Source organism: Olea europaea, chromosome 17 (assembly GCF_002742605.1).
Source record: "Olea europaea var. sylvestris chromosome 17, O_europaea_v1, whole genome shotgun sequence".
NCBI lineage: Eukaryota > Viridiplantae > Streptophyta > Magnoliopsida > Lamiales > Oleaceae > Olea > Olea europaea.
In genome coordinates, this window is record NC_036253.1 from 14,458,842 (window position 1) to 14,474,326 (window position 15,485).

Here is a 15,485-nt window from a genome sequence, read left to right on the forward strand (position 1 = left end):
ACTGCATGATTGGAGGAGTACTATTCCGAAGAAGTTTCACACTTCCATATCTCAGATGCCTTAAACCCTCAGAATCATCCCGAGCTCTAGCTGAAGTTCATGAAGGTGTATGTGGGAATCACCAAGGAGCTCGGGCCTTGGCCTTCAAGCTTATAAGGTATGGGTACTACTGGCCCACCATGAAGAAAGATGCCTCGGAATATGTCAGAAAATGCGACAAATGCCAAAGGTTTGCCCACGTCATCCATTCTCCAGCTGAGGACCTCACAACCCTAACATGTTCGGTCCCTTTTGAACAGTGGGGAATTGATATCCTCGGGCCTTTTCCGGTGGCAAGAGGACAATTAAAATTTGTGGCAGTGGCAGTAGAATACTTCACGAAGTGGGCAGAAGCAGAACCTTTGGCAACAATTTCGAAGCCTAAACTTGGAGCTTTTGTGTGGAAATCTATTGTTTGTAGGTTCGGGATACCAAAGGTCCTCATAACTGATAATGGATGACAATTTGATAATGCACAATTCAGAAGTTTTTGCACCAACCTAGGGATTGACCATCGACTCACATCAGTTTCGCACCCTCAGAGTAATGGTCTAGCTGAGGTCACAAATCGGATTATATTGCAAGACCTCCGGACAAGACTCGGAGATGCCAAAGGTTCTTGGTCCGACGAGCTCCCCTCATTACTCTGGACATACATAACTTCGCATAAAACTACGACGGGTGAAACCCCCTTCATGCTAGCATTTGGCATTGAGGCCACCATCCCAGTTGAAATCAGTTTTCCCAGCCTAAGGATAATGATGCCCGACTCTCTGGAACGTACGACAGAACATTTGAACCTCCTCGAGGAGGTTCGCGAACAAGCAGCACTAAGAGTAGCCTCTTACCAAAGCAGAGTGGCAAGGCATTTTAATAATCGGGTCATATCTCGGATGTTCAGGGCTGGAGACCTCGTGCTGAGGAAGGCCGAAGCTGCTGGTCATGCTCCCGGAAAGCTCGGGCCAATTTGGGAAGGACCATTCGATGTCATACGGCAAATCAGAAGAGGGTCTTACAGCCTAAAGAATACCTCGGGTAGACCTCTTGCAAGGCCTTGGAATGCCGATAATCTGAAAATATATTACAAGTAACATTCTTGATGTCATATAGGAGATTTTCTTTTTTTTAGTTCTTCTGAATATTATTTTTGGTTCTTCGGGCCTGCATGCCCTCACATTTTATTTCTAGTTGGGCGGGCCTGCGGGCCCATGCATGTTTTCAATTTTCTTTTGTAATGAACTACGCTTGGCTTGATCCCGTTTGGGTACGTAGGTAGCTTGGATACAATATAAATCCAAGTCCAGTCCGAAGAATTAAAAAATTCAAACCTCGGGTATAACAACCCTATCGTTTACTTTGCATCCGGGAATTACCTGAGCCTTGTCCTCGACAAGCAATATAAGCCTTGCCCTCGAGCAAGCACTTCAAGCCTTGTCCTCGACAAGCAATATAAGCCTTGCCCTCGAGCAAGCACTCTAAGCCTTGCCCTTGACAAGTAAAAGCATTGCCTTTAAGCAAGGTAAATAATCCTCGATACAGTAAAAATTGGAAAAACACGAGGATTACATTGAGGTTCCCCAAAACTTATCGTCGTTACCAAGATTAATTGCATGCCATCGATATTAATATTCGTAAAGCATAGTCGTCGGTATAAGGCGTAGTCTATTTATATCGTCGCTATGAATGTTTGTGAATCATGATCGTCGATAATAAAAGGCGTAAACATCTAATATTTGAATCGTCGAGCATAACTGATATAAGATCGTCGATATTAAAAATTCGTAATATCCTCAATTATTATCCAAGATATTCGTCGAGCATATTATAATCGAGAAACAGCAGAGATCAGCTCAAGTAAAAGCTCAGGCCAAATAATATCAAACACGCAGATTGTATTAATAGTGTTCGATAAAAAGTGATGTTTAAACATATTACAAAAAAAAACTGCCTAATTTAGCTGGCGACAAAAAACATGTTTTACAAATGTTGCTCGAGTAAAGACAAATTATATCTAGACCCCGGGGCTCTCCTGATCATCCTCGAGGTCATCATCAAGGTTGACCCCTTCATCGTCGAGGGTACCCTCTTCTGACTCCAAAAGCTCGAGGTCTCTAGCAATCTCCGGGATTGCCTTCACCTCCTCAGGCTTAGCATCAGGCTTCGATCGAAGAAATGCTCGAGCCTCCTTAAGGCCATGGAAATATGATCCCATTGCATAATTGCCCTTCAGCTTGTTGAAGTCCTCGGACTTCTGGAATTCCTCGACAGCTTCAGCCCGAGCTTCTGCCACCCTGTCCTTGAGGGTTTTCTTCACCTTCTCGAGCTCTATCTTCAATTCTTCTGCCTCATCTTTCGCGAGGCCTATTTCATCACGAGCCTTTCGAAACTCGGTCTTTGCCAGGTCACGCTCAGCCTCGAGGTCAGTTACTCTCTTGTCTCGAGCTTCCACTGCCTCCTGGAGCTCGATCACCTTACGGGAATCGTCCATTCCCCTGAGCAAGCCACCTCAAGCTATACTCAAAGCCTGCAAACACATTCACCATGAGCTATGACCTCGATATAAAGGACGTTAAAATTTTATAATCACAATTCACCTAGAATATAAGTGACTCGAGGTCCTTGCCGGCCTCTTCATACTCGAGCCTTTGTCGGTATTTGTCGACAAGGCCCGACATCAAGTATGATTGTCCTGTATTCTCGATGTTTTTAGTACCCGGGGGTACGTTATCCTCGTCGAGATCCACTACCGTGTGCTCCCGAGGAGGCGGAAGAGACCGAGATGGTATAGATCGAGGAGTGTTGCCTCCAGGCGACGTGCTTCTGCGCCTCGAGGACTCTCCTGCCCCGTTTCTTTTTTGTTGCTCTGGCCCAGACGCTCGAGGCCTCTTTTTTTCCCCCTTTTCTGCCCCAGAGTTCGAATTTGAGAAGCCCTCGACTTGGACTGCACGGACTGTTGCAAAGCAGTGGGATCGAAAGTCATTGCTGCAAAACATCGATAATGTATTAGAAACGAGCATTTAAATAAGCAAAAAATTAAGAAAAAAGGTACATGTCCTACCCTCGACGCCTTTAATGTCTGGACGATCGAGAACGTCATCCCCGAGGATGTCGTCCATATCAAACACCAGAGGCTCGAGATTTTCGAACATCTGCCTGTCCCTCTCTAAACTCTCAAAGTATGTCTGACCCTCACAAAATCTCGACGTATCTGGAAAACCCCATCGAGATTTGAATGGAAGGTCGATATCTTGAGGAATCACGTAGAACCATTTCTCCTTCCACCCTTTTAAGGAGCTGGGCATCTTCGGGATTCTAAAACCTCCCTGGGTAGAAAGGTAGGCAAAGCATGTATACTGGGGCAACTGTTTAAGGTCGAAGACCATTCTACATAGGTCGAGATATGGTGTAATGCCCAGGTATCTACAGGCGATGAAGAAATAGGCGAGCATCCTCCACCCATTTGGCACTAATTGCCCCGGGCTCATGTTATGCTCGACCAGTAAAGACATAAAAAACGGATGCAGGGGCCACCTAAATCCCCCTTTCAAAGAATCCCTGAAAATCACAAACTTCCCATCCCGAGCTATAGCCATCCTATCCCCTACCCCGGGCACTCGAATGTCATAGCTCGGCATTATGCCATGTTCTCTAGCCGTCGATATGGCCAGGTGCTCCTTAAGGGTACAGGGTTGGTCAGGATATGTTAAATGCGTCGAGTTATCTTCTGCTCGAGGTTGTGCATAAATAGGGATGGCTACAGGGATTATCGACCTACCTAAGCTCTCTGGAGTTGTCCTCGACCCAGAGGATGACGACGAGGTAGACTCACTAGACATCCTACCAGAAGTGTTCTTAAATAATAAAGCTTAAAGTTCTCGATCTCTTACCTTAATATCGACGACCCAAAACCCACAAAATGCCCAAGCTCGAGGATTCTGAAAAAATTCACAGAGAAGTAAAATGGTAACAAATGGAAAATGACTGGGGTATTTATAAACTCCAGTGGGAAACCCAAGGGTCGTCCGGCTTGGACTGTTGGATCTAGATACGTGTCACTCATTGGGGCAACCAAAGTTAAACCGCCTTTCACTTTAGGGCTGATGTTATCTCTGAACTGGACCTCGGGTTTCTTTTGCACGTGGGCTATTTTCACCTGTGCATCCCACACTCGAACCTCGAGCATGGATGCACGGGGGCCAGTGATATGGTCCATCTATTTACCTGATATGGTCCATCTATTTACCTCGACCTCATATTCCCGATGACTCCCCAACTCAGTCTTCAAAAATATATTCGTCAGGTATTCCCGAGGATATGGAAAATATCCTCGACTTCTCTCCTAATCATACCATGAGGTCGGGAAGTGGAGTCCTCGGTATTCATGTCATCATGCTTTTTTACCTCAACGATACCACATCCTCTTACGAACAGTGACGTGTAACACTTGATACCCCACAAGACTTCTAGATGCAAGAGGAGTTTATTGTTGTTAGACTTGTACTGATCCCACACTTGTTATGCATGTCAAACATCCACCTCCGATAGGACTCTACGGGATGAAGTCCCAATTGTTCAAACCTAATAGAATTCAACCACCTAACACTATAAATACATAATTTCACCTCATCATTTAGGTACTCTTTTTATACAATTTTCAGTCTATAGCCTCATGCACATATTCTAACTTAAGCATCGAAGGGACGACGAGGACACACCTCGACACCTTTGTTTCAGGTACCGGAAGAACACGTTCGTGCTCGCCACCAGTCGTCCAGCTCGGAATTGCTCAGGTACGATTTTTGGTAGCATCAGAGACCTTAAATTTTGAAACTCTTCCATTCAATTTGCATAAACTGGTGGCGACTAATTCTTTCTTGGACAATCTAGTGCAACTACAACTCTGAGTCAAATTTTTTATGGCTTCTATAAAGGACAACGTAATACTTTACGACGAGCTAATATTCTCGAGAACCTTTATAATGAATCCTCCACCAAGGAAGAACACAGATTGAGAAAATCAACAGCCTCTTGAACAATGTTGAACCTTTGCTTAGCGTGGCATGATCTATCATTTGTTCATTTTTGTACAAACTGAAAGCGATAATAAATATTTCAGGAATATTTATAATCGAATATGGAATTGATAATCAAAACAATAATGACTTAGTGCAACTGCATATTTTATCATGATTAATAAACTTGTTTTTTTCTTTATCCTTGAAATAGTTTTCAGGAACGATATCAATGTGCGAAGCAGCTTCATATCTACCAAGTTCGATTTTCTTCGTGTTTGGGCAAGTCTCTATATTTATAGTCACAGAGAAAAAAAAGAAAAGGCCGCTTCACTAGTCGAGGTAACTCTAGAGGAAATTCTTGTCACCATCAACGAAAAAGCTATGCGCAATCGGATGTTGAGAAAAAAAAAAAGAAAAAATTATGTTTATGTTTGTAATAGAACAATATTTTATTTTATTAAAAAGTATATTAAAACCTAATTATATAATTTTACTTAAAGCTATTTAAGTAAATAATAAATATAAAAAATTGTGGTGTGTTTAATAAAATTCGTAGCGATAATATGATTACATAAAATAAAATTCTTTAATTTTTATATTTATTTTTAATTACGTATTAACATAATAAAATATTTTACACGTGAGCCTAATTTTTTTTCATGTTTTTTAACTTCGTTTTTTAAAAAAAAATCATTATTCAATAACTTTCCGTTTGTTATTATTATTATTATTATTATTTTAACAAGAGACCCCCACCCCCGGGCCACGTGGCCTAATTCCCCTATCAATTTTTAAGGTCGGGGGTGCTTCATTGACAGCCCCTGGTTGTGAGTCCGTACGAGTAGCTAAACGATACAGTGCTCGCTAAGCAATTTGGCTGCTCGGTCGATCGAGAGAGAAATGAAGACCCATTACTGGGTTCGAGCTTCTTCTTCAGATTTTACTGGAATACTTCCCCAACCTCGAAGGCAACTCTTTCTCTCTCTCTCTCTCTCTCTCTCTCTCTCTGCGCACACATGCTGATTTGATTGTTACCCAATTAAAATTTAAATATTGTTTGATTGATTCGCAGTGGTCACACGGCTGTGAACATCGGGAAATCGAAGATCGTGGTTTTCGGAGGTCTAGTCGACAAGAAGTTCCTCAACGATGTCACTGTTTATGACATTGGTATCTCTCTACTCTTTTTTATCACCATTAATCTTAAAATCAACTGGAATATTTGTTGACTTTCTTTTTGGTACACTTAGAAATTGCTAGAATTTAATTATTTTAAGTTTTAAATTAAAAACTGAAACTTGAAATAATTCGTGGGAAGATGAAGTGGGTTAGTGTTGTTATTTGTTTCCATCTCTCTCTCTCTCTCTCTCTCTCTCTCTCTCTCTCTCTTTTTAATATATATAAAAAGAAAAAAATCTATTTCTGTATCGTTTTTGCTTGTAAATTATGAACTAGAGGATTTAGGTTATTTACCATGGGTGTAATTTCCAATAAGGAGAGTTTAATAATTCTGCTATGAAGTCATATGGCTTAAAAATACTGGAAGCTATTAGAATTTATTGATTGATAAAACTTGAATTAAACTCCATAAAGGAGAAGAACAAACTCCATAAAAGGAGAACAAGATACACTCCGTAATAGGAAGAAATGACACTCCATTAAAGGAGGAAGAATCACTCCATAGAAGGAGGAAGAGAAACCTCCATGGAAGGAGGGATTGGAAGACTATAATCCAATGGTTTACATTGTGTACACAGTCATGTGTTTATAGAGAAAAAACTCGAGACAACCGGGAAGCTAAACTGATCTGGAAGTCTTGCTGAGCTGGAAGGAATATCCTGGTCACGTGGAAGGGAATATTCCAACACACTCCCCTCAAGATGGACTTGGTAGATCCATCTTGAAGATTGAGTGAAACAACCATTCTCCTAATGTTGCAAAGATGTTTATATGCTTAAGGAGGCCTGCAGGCAGAAGGGTGCTGAACTCTCTTTTCCCTCGCACACATACTGATAAGAGGAGGACTAATATCACAGCCAATGAAATAACAATCTGGACTTGAACCCAAGTATTTCCCGTTTCCGCGTCCAGCATCCAAGGCGAGCAATCCTCGAGGCAAAGAGTTCAAGAACATTTGCACTTTGGGCCATTCTGCAAACCTGCTAGAACTAAAATGTGGAGCAATTGCATCATTAATGCGATGAACATACTTCTTCTCAATTTCTGGGACCGAGTGAACTCCTTAGGAAGTAGCGAGTTGAATCTTTAAGTGCCATAGCCTCTGCACAAGGACTCACAAAATCTGATGCAGAAGAGCTTTGTTGACATTTTATCAAACACCTTATGTGCACATCAAAGCTTGTGCATAATCATCCAAAGCCTCATCTTCTTCTTTGTCCACAGTAACATCAACTTTAACAGTAGCAATTCAATTTTACAATACTCAAATCAATGAAATTCCAGATCTGTCTAATGCAACCAATCGCATGAAATATGATGATGTTCATCTGGCAATCTTATTTGTCCAGCAGAATTTAACTCACACGAGTTGAATGTCACATTCGTTCTCTTTGAGCTTGAGTTGACTAATAGAATAAGCACAACCTCGAACATACCGTGATCATGGATGCAACTCCTAGTACCTCGATCGATGGATGTTCGTCTGAGTTATCAGAGTTCAGAGAATGATGAAGCTGTGACAGAGGATAAGAATTCCAGTGTCTCTGGCCGTTGTATCAGATGAAGATAGAGAAGAGACCTCCATTGCATTTGCAGAGGATCCTAATTCAGATGTATCATCGTATAGTGGATGAATGATAAACTGATCTTATTTCTGGTGACAGAATGAAAATCTACCAGAAATGAAACTTCCAGAATTATACCAAAAGTAAAAAATAAAATCATAGATTTGCTTTAATTCAGCAGAACACAGGAAAAGGAGATTAAATCTCAGAAAAAATAGAGCAACAGGAAGCATTGATATGCTCTGACACCATATTAGATTTATTGAATGAAAAACAACGTATTAAACTTAGTGAATGTATCGCTGAATATTGTACTTGATATTATATTGTGGGAACAACTTCATTCATTACCACAGCTTCTTAGCATTTGAATACCAGCTCCTCAAATTCGGAAATAACAAGGACTGGTGACTTAAGACATAAAGAACATACTTTCCAATAAAGTCATTTATGAAAAGAATATTTATATTCTAAGGTCCGAATTTTGGATGTTTCAGAGAACAAGTTGTGGTTTCAGCCGGAGTGCACAGGTAGTTATTCTGGTGGTCAAGTGGGTCCAAGCCCACGATCTTTCCATGTTGCTGTTTCAATTGATTGTCACATGTTCATTTTTGGTGGGAGGTCTGGTAGTAAAAGGTTTGTGATCACTTTCGACCATATTTCTGTAGCTTCAATTTCTCGTTAAACAGGAGTGCTTGTTTACCGGAGAAGTATGTTATCTGCAGGTTGGGCGATTTTTGGGTCCTAGATACTGGTGAGCTTCTATCAGTTCCTAGCTTAGTCAATCAGTGGTTTGCATGGATGTTAAAATGCTTAATTGATATTCTCTTGGTTGACAGATATATGGCAATGGTCTGAGCTTTCAAGTTTTGGCGACTTGCCTTCTCCAAGGGATTTTGCAGCTGCTTCAGCCATTGGCAATCGTAAAGTTGTTATGTAAGTAAAGGTATATTTCTTTGGTTTATGGTAGTCTAGTGACTCATCCCACTTGTTCTTAAGAACCCTTGAATTTAGTGCAGGTATGGTGGTTGGGATGGTAAGAAATGGCTGTCAGATGTCTATGTCCTAGACACAAGTAATGTTTATGTTGCAGTGTTGCTAAATTTTTCTTGTTCTGTTACTTAAATCTTCCAAATTGAGCACTTAAATATTTGATATTCGTTTTGAACAGTTTCGTTAGAGTGGACTGAGTTGTCAGTTTCTGGAACGATACCTTCTCCGAGATGTGGGCATTCTGTTACAATGGTGGAGAAACGGTTGCTTATGTATGGTGGTAGAGGTAATTTAGTATCTTTTGACTACTGCTAACATGGCAGAAGGTTATTTCCTTTTCAATTCGTTTTTCATGTTCTGATTTTATTTGATTTTCAGTCGCTACGTCATTTGCTAAAGTAATATCTATTGAACAATTAATTTCGTACTTACTCATGTGAGTAAGTAAATTTCTGCGCTCTTGCATATAACAAATTCAGTCCTGGAAGGCAGTGTCTCATTTGGATTTCAACAAGTTGAATGGCCAAGAACTCCACCTAATTGGATGTTTGAAAAATATCGAGAATTTTGATGAGCTGAATCAGCTTTACCATTTATTAGTTATTACCATATAAGCTAATCTGATGTTAACATTCAACTAAAACTAATATCTTTCCGTGCTTCATCAACAGTACGGTTCTGGAGCTAGGGCTTCATCATAATTTTTAAGTTTTAATGTCAATTAATTGAACAACTCCGGTGTCAAGTTAAATGGAAGTCATAAGCTAAAATCGTGGATTTCTGAAGTGCGTAGTATTTACGTGCATAACATATTTTTACATCGAAATAGTATCATACAATCTGCAAACAAATTATAACTGTTAGGTCTAACATCGTTATTATGATAATTTTTGCTGTCCAATTATATGGTTTAATGTATTTAAACGCACTTTTTACATCAGTCATGTCTATGGAAGAAAGAGAGTATTTACCCCTCATGTCTGGCCTAGAATTTGGATGCCTGATAACCATTAAAAATAAAAATTGGCCCAGTGACATATTGGAAAACAGTTAGTGGACTCAAAGAATGCTGATGGCATGAACCTCGCCTGACTATTTCTGCATTTTTTTTCCTGAGGCCGAATTCACAAACATATGATCCAAGTTCCGTAATATTTCCAATCTTTGTTATCAACTTTTTTCTGAGACTGATCTTGGCAAAATGATGCAAGACAACCTTCTGGGTTTTCTATTCTTTTGAACTAGTGTTCATAAATAGCTTTATTGGTTTTTCCTCTCCCTTCTTTCTGGGTGTCAGTAATCTTTCCAACTTTTGTAGGAGGTGGTGGACCAATCATGGGTGATCTATGGGCTTTAAAGGGCCTTATTGAAGAAGGTAACTTTCTCCATTTCATTTTTTCCTTAATGTGGTAGAAACAGTTAGAATGAAAGAATGAAAGGATCCCGTGTTCTGGTTTATATATTTTGATACTGCAGAGAAATTGAATTCCCAAAATGCGTTAGATATACTAGTTCTTTATTTTAATCTTCAGAGTTCTAATGAAGAGGAGCCAATTACTTCTTAATACGGTCAAAATCAACTTGAATGCCCATCCACTCGATTGAATTAATGGGTTATAACTTATGTTGTAACTCACATAACCCCATGTTGATGTTTTAAGAAAGATACTTGTGGATTTAGCAGTTCCGTAGCTGCCAATTGAATCAAGCAAAAGTGATTGAGTTGCCCATACCTGAGCTTAAGAAACTTTCCATATACTGAGCAATAAAAGCGAGTTCCAGAGGTATTTTCCATCCATATCGAGAGTAGTACGTTGTCAAAATGAGACTTTTGGCTCTTTAGGTTAGGAAGGCAAGCTATATGCTTAATGCAAGGCCCTTTGTTTTATAAGTAATCAGTCAAGCAAAGGAGAGTAAGCTTAAATGAATGATTTATAAGTCTTGAATGATTTATAAGTGTAATAATGAGACTATGTTGCCTCCATAAGTCAGTTGGGATTTGTCCTGTAGTTACTTAATATCGCTCCTTGCATTTCATACGTTAAAACTTAAAACCCACTTTTAGTTCCTTTGTTATCTTTTTCCTATGATTGATCTGCCAGCACTTCCCATTTGTATGTATATCAGTCACATCATTTATGGCTATTTCTATGGTAGATAATGGATAATTGTTATATCATAAAGTAATTCTTGATAATGTATCCTTTTGTTATGTGTCCTTTTAGAAAACTGTTTTTTGTACGCTTAGTCTGTGTTGTCGTGTCTCTATTGTGGAAGGAAGAAAATGAAACTCCCGGATGGACACAACTGAAGCTTCCTGGTCAAGCTCCTTCACCCCGCTGTGGACATACCATCACATCTGGAGGGCACTATGTAACTACCTGAATCCCTCATTGTTTATAGATGTCATATTCTTTTAAGTTTTGCAAGCATGACGTCAGTAACTAAGGGGGTTGGGGAAAGGAACCTATATATTGGAGAGACCGGAGGAAATTGTCCCATTTTACTTGAGTGTTACAAGGCAATTTTTCTATTCTGAATTTACTCTTCCTTGGGATAAATAGGAGGGTTGTGGTGTTTAAAAAGGAGATTATTGATTGGTGTCTTTTATCTAACACTTGTGACTTTCTGTACTTGAATTGGCTCCTCAACTGGTGTATCATTGATAAATTTTTGCTTAAATGAAACTTAAGATTTGATGCTGTAGTTCTGTGGTCAAGATGATATCTGCACCTTTGGTCTTGACCATAGATGCTTAATTTCCTACAATGAAGCATCTACATGTCTTGTATTATTGTTTATACTACATATGATTTGTGTGGAGATTGCATTTGGAAGTAGCTTCATTCATCCTGTAGAATATTCCGTTGGGGTTGAAGAGAATCTACTGTATCTGATTATCTACGGATGTAATGTGTTGTATGTTCCATAATTCATGACTTGTAATCTTTAAAACCATGCCAGACTTCAACTCCTATCGCTGTTCTTCTGCTTATGAAGGTTAACTTACAAATATTCTCTCTTTGCAGCTCTTATTGTTTGGAGGGCATGGAACTGGTGGTTGGTTGAGCCGTTATGATATTTATCATCACGACTGTATTGTTCTAGACAGGGGTCAGTATTATGCATCTGACCCTTACTAAAGTGGTGGCGATTTACTTTGGATGTTAATACTACGTGATTGTGATTTTGATTTTTCCAGTTACTCTATTGTTCTTTGTAGTTCTTGCTATTTCACAGAGCTCGTTTCACATGGTTGACCAGAACACATGTTCAAAAAGTGTCCCATTTTTATTTTATTTTTTGTCCATCCCTCCCATGATGGAGAGAGTTTCCGTTCCTCTATAAATATATAATTTATAGAATGTTTTGTGAATTTCGTTGAGTTTTGACAGTTTTGTTTTCATGATTGTATATAGTGTCTGCGCAGATTGTTCTTTGTAGTTCTTGCTATTTCACAGAGCTCGTTTCACATGGTTGACCAGAACACATGTTCAAAAAGTGTCCCATTTTTTATTTTATTTTTTGTCCATCCCTCCCATGATGGAGAGAGTTTCCGTTCCTCTATAAATATATAATTTATAGAATGTTTTGTGAATTTCGTTGAGTTTTGACAGTTTTGTTTTCATGATTGTATATAGTGTCTGCGCACTGGAAACGTTTGCCAACTAGCAATGAACCCCCAGCTGCTCGAGCTTACCATTCTATGAATTTTGTTGGTTCACGTTACTTACTGTTTGGCGGCTTTGACGGAAAGTCAACCTATGATGATTTGTGGTGGCTCGTACCTGAAGGTGTTGAGTTCTCTTACAACAAGATTATTTGATGACACACTTACATAAATGGCCATGCTAACTATATGCTTTGTTTAAAATTAATATTGCTTTTCTTTCAACGATGTTCTGGTCATTGGTGATTGATGTATAGCGCAACTCTTTTTTTGTAAACTTGAAAATTCCTACCCATTCCACCTGATTTTTTTCTGCAAATCTTGAATTGCATTAGAAGTTGGAGCATGCGACCATACTTTTTGCTAAAATAATGTTCGAATGTCCTGCACTTTTTGTTTTCTCTTAATATTTATAATTTTTGATTCATCACGTTCATTTGTTCCAACTTGTTCATGATGGTTGTAAACAAAATTGTAATCTTACTGGATAAATTCTTGTACATATTTGGGCATATTTTTCTTTGTTTTTCTTTCTATAAATTTTTGTTGTGAATTTGACTTTAATAGTTGAATCTTACTCTTCATGGATTTTTGTGAATTGATTCTTGATCACAGGGGACCCTATTGCAAAGAGGAGGATAGCATCTCCATCTGAAGTTATGTCAGAAAATAGGAATACAACCATGGTGAATGATGTCCTATCTGGAACCAAGGTAATGACCCGAAAAACTATTTTGTCCTCTTAGACCAGTTGACACGATCCGTCCCAAATCACCCTAATGGACCCGACACGTGTCGTGCGCCGATGAGGGATACCAGCTAAATGCCGGACCCACCACTAAGGCAACTATGATTTGCTTTCTCTATCTTTAAAATTTTGATGTAAGACCGTCGTACAATTTATAGTATCTGCCTTTCTCCCACTATCTTCTCCTGGAGGTGTAGCACTTATCTTGACATTGCATTGCTTACTTCTCACACGATCTATGTATACAAGTCATTTCTTTTTCCCTTAAAACTTGCAATTATTTAAAAAATCTTTACAGAAGCAGAATGAAGCATTCTCTGAAGCTGAAAAGTAATTGTAATGAGAAGATTTGTCCTATATGTGCAAATCAAAATTAGGCAGATCCCAATCTAAAAAGATGAAAGAGACCCATTCAGGAGCAAGAAAATACCATCAATAGCCAAAAATAACCCTGGGAAGATGCATTCATAAGCTTTCTACTCACTGAAGAAGTCCACAAAGGAATCAAAGATGAAATGGGTTTCCTTAGAACCAACAGAATAGTAGTCTTAGAGTAGTCTTTTTAACTTTGAAACTGACTTCTCCGCCCTTCAAAATGTCTTACTTTATCACTAGATGCAGCAACATAGCATGCCAGGGCACAGTCAAAACATTTAAATCTGCTCATATTTGCTGCATCTTTCTCTTGCAGCAAGGTAACCGATTTGAAGTATAAAGAGTCTAACATGCTAAACCTTAAAAGGGACAGTGTAATAGTAAAATCTATGTCATACTTATATGCACCACGACCTCTCAAGTGCTGCTGATTTTATTTTCTCTCTTCACAGGAAGACCAAATGGAAGGATCTGCAGTGTTAGAGTTGCAGAAAAGATTAGAAATTTCAGTTTTACATTCTAATCCCGAGAAAATCATAGATGAAATGGAAGACACAGAATTTGTCCAACTGGCGTCAAGAGTGGTTGGCGAAGGGGCTGTTGAAAAAAGAGAGGTCTTTTTATGATTTCTAATTTGTTTTGTTAGACTTCACTCCACTCACACACGTCTGCCATGCCTCCTGATACTTTTTTTTCCTTAATGATTATCCAGGCACTCCGTGATCACTGGATGAAGTCTACACCAAGGTCAATAACATTGAAGGAGCTTAGTCCATTACTGCGTGACTACCAACGATTGATCACTCGCCACCATATGTGAGACTAAACTTTTTGACATTATTTTTCTTCATATCAATGTGAATCTCAAGTTTCACGAATATTTTGTTAAAGTGATTGCACTCTTGAGGGTCAAAAGTTGAATAATCTCTATGCTACTGTTGTAGTTCGGAGATGATGTTAATGTTCATATCTAATTCTGAGAGTCAAAATGAAGAAGTATGATTCCCATTTATTTCATTTTCTGTAGTAGGAGTTGATAGCCTGAAACTACATGTTAGAATCAATCAATCTTCGTAAAAGAAAGAACACCTGTGAATTTAATATATATTTTTGGTTCTCCTTACAATAATTTGATAAACTAGAAATTTTATTTGAATAAATATTTGGTGTGACTATGATTGTTGCAGAGGAAAGGCTGGATCAAATTTACAGCTTGCGAAATATGGTTTTAGTGGAAAGGAAGCTTTTCGATTTTATCATGTTCAAAATGCTTCTCAGGTAAAGATGGTTAGCTTCATTGGGCTTCTTATTATCTGTTTCTGGTTGGTTTCAATTTGAATTAAAATCCAATAAGCTTCATATATGACTTCTTCAATTTGTGCATAATGTCAAAATTTTCTGAACTCCCTTCTGTGCTGGTGTCATCTGCCTTGTGCAATATTAACATTACAACGTACCTTCTGTAAGCTTTTTGTTAAAGTAAATATTCTACTTCACGAATGATGGATGAGAAGCTCTAATTAGATAGATAAATTGGAGTGGTAGCGTGTGCAAGAGAAAGTACTTCCAGTTTCTTGATTATTCTGTTTTATGACTCCCTGTTTATCTCCTTCTAATGCAGTTTTTAATTTTTTTTTCCTAGTTGCGTATGGATGATATCCCAAATCTATTGGCAGAATACAAAGTGCTTCTATCATTTGTAAGAACGAACTGAGTGCCATGCAACTTTTTTGTGAGTTTTGCAAGTATTTATGCACTACAGAATACGTTCTCGTGTAAATCAATTATATGGACTTGCTTTCCCCATCAGCTCAGGATATAATGTTTGATTCTAGCCAGTTCATAGATAAATCTTTTTTTTTTTTTTTTTTTGAATTTTGCTTGGAGATCCAACAAAAAAA

The 15,485-nt window shown here is 38.7% G+C and overlaps 1 protein-coding gene across 1 annotated transcript; it reads left to right on the top strand.

Moving 5' to 3' along the window:
• The first annotated feature begins 5,866 nt into the window (after window positions 1-5,866).
• LOC111365249 (tip elongation aberrant protein 1) lies at window positions 5,867-15,448 on the top strand. The gene is made up of 16 exons (XM_022985669.1): window positions 5,867-6,022; window positions 6,127-6,224; window positions 8,296-8,434; window positions 8,524-8,552; window positions 8,638-8,734; window positions 8,818-8,873; window positions 8,970-9,077; window positions 10,110-10,166; window positions 11,073-11,164; window positions 11,821-11,905; window positions 12,433-12,585; window positions 13,077-13,174; window positions 14,037-14,198; window positions 14,297-14,400; window positions 14,772-14,862; window positions 15,227-15,448. Exons 1-16 carry the CDS (start codon window positions 5,955-5,957, stop codon window positions 15,296-15,298), a joined length of 1,509 nt encoding a protein of 502 aa, XP_022841437.1. The 5' UTR covers window positions 5,867-5,954; the 3' UTR covers window positions 15,299-15,448.
• The last annotated feature ends 37 nt before the right edge of the window (window positions 15,449-15,485 follow it).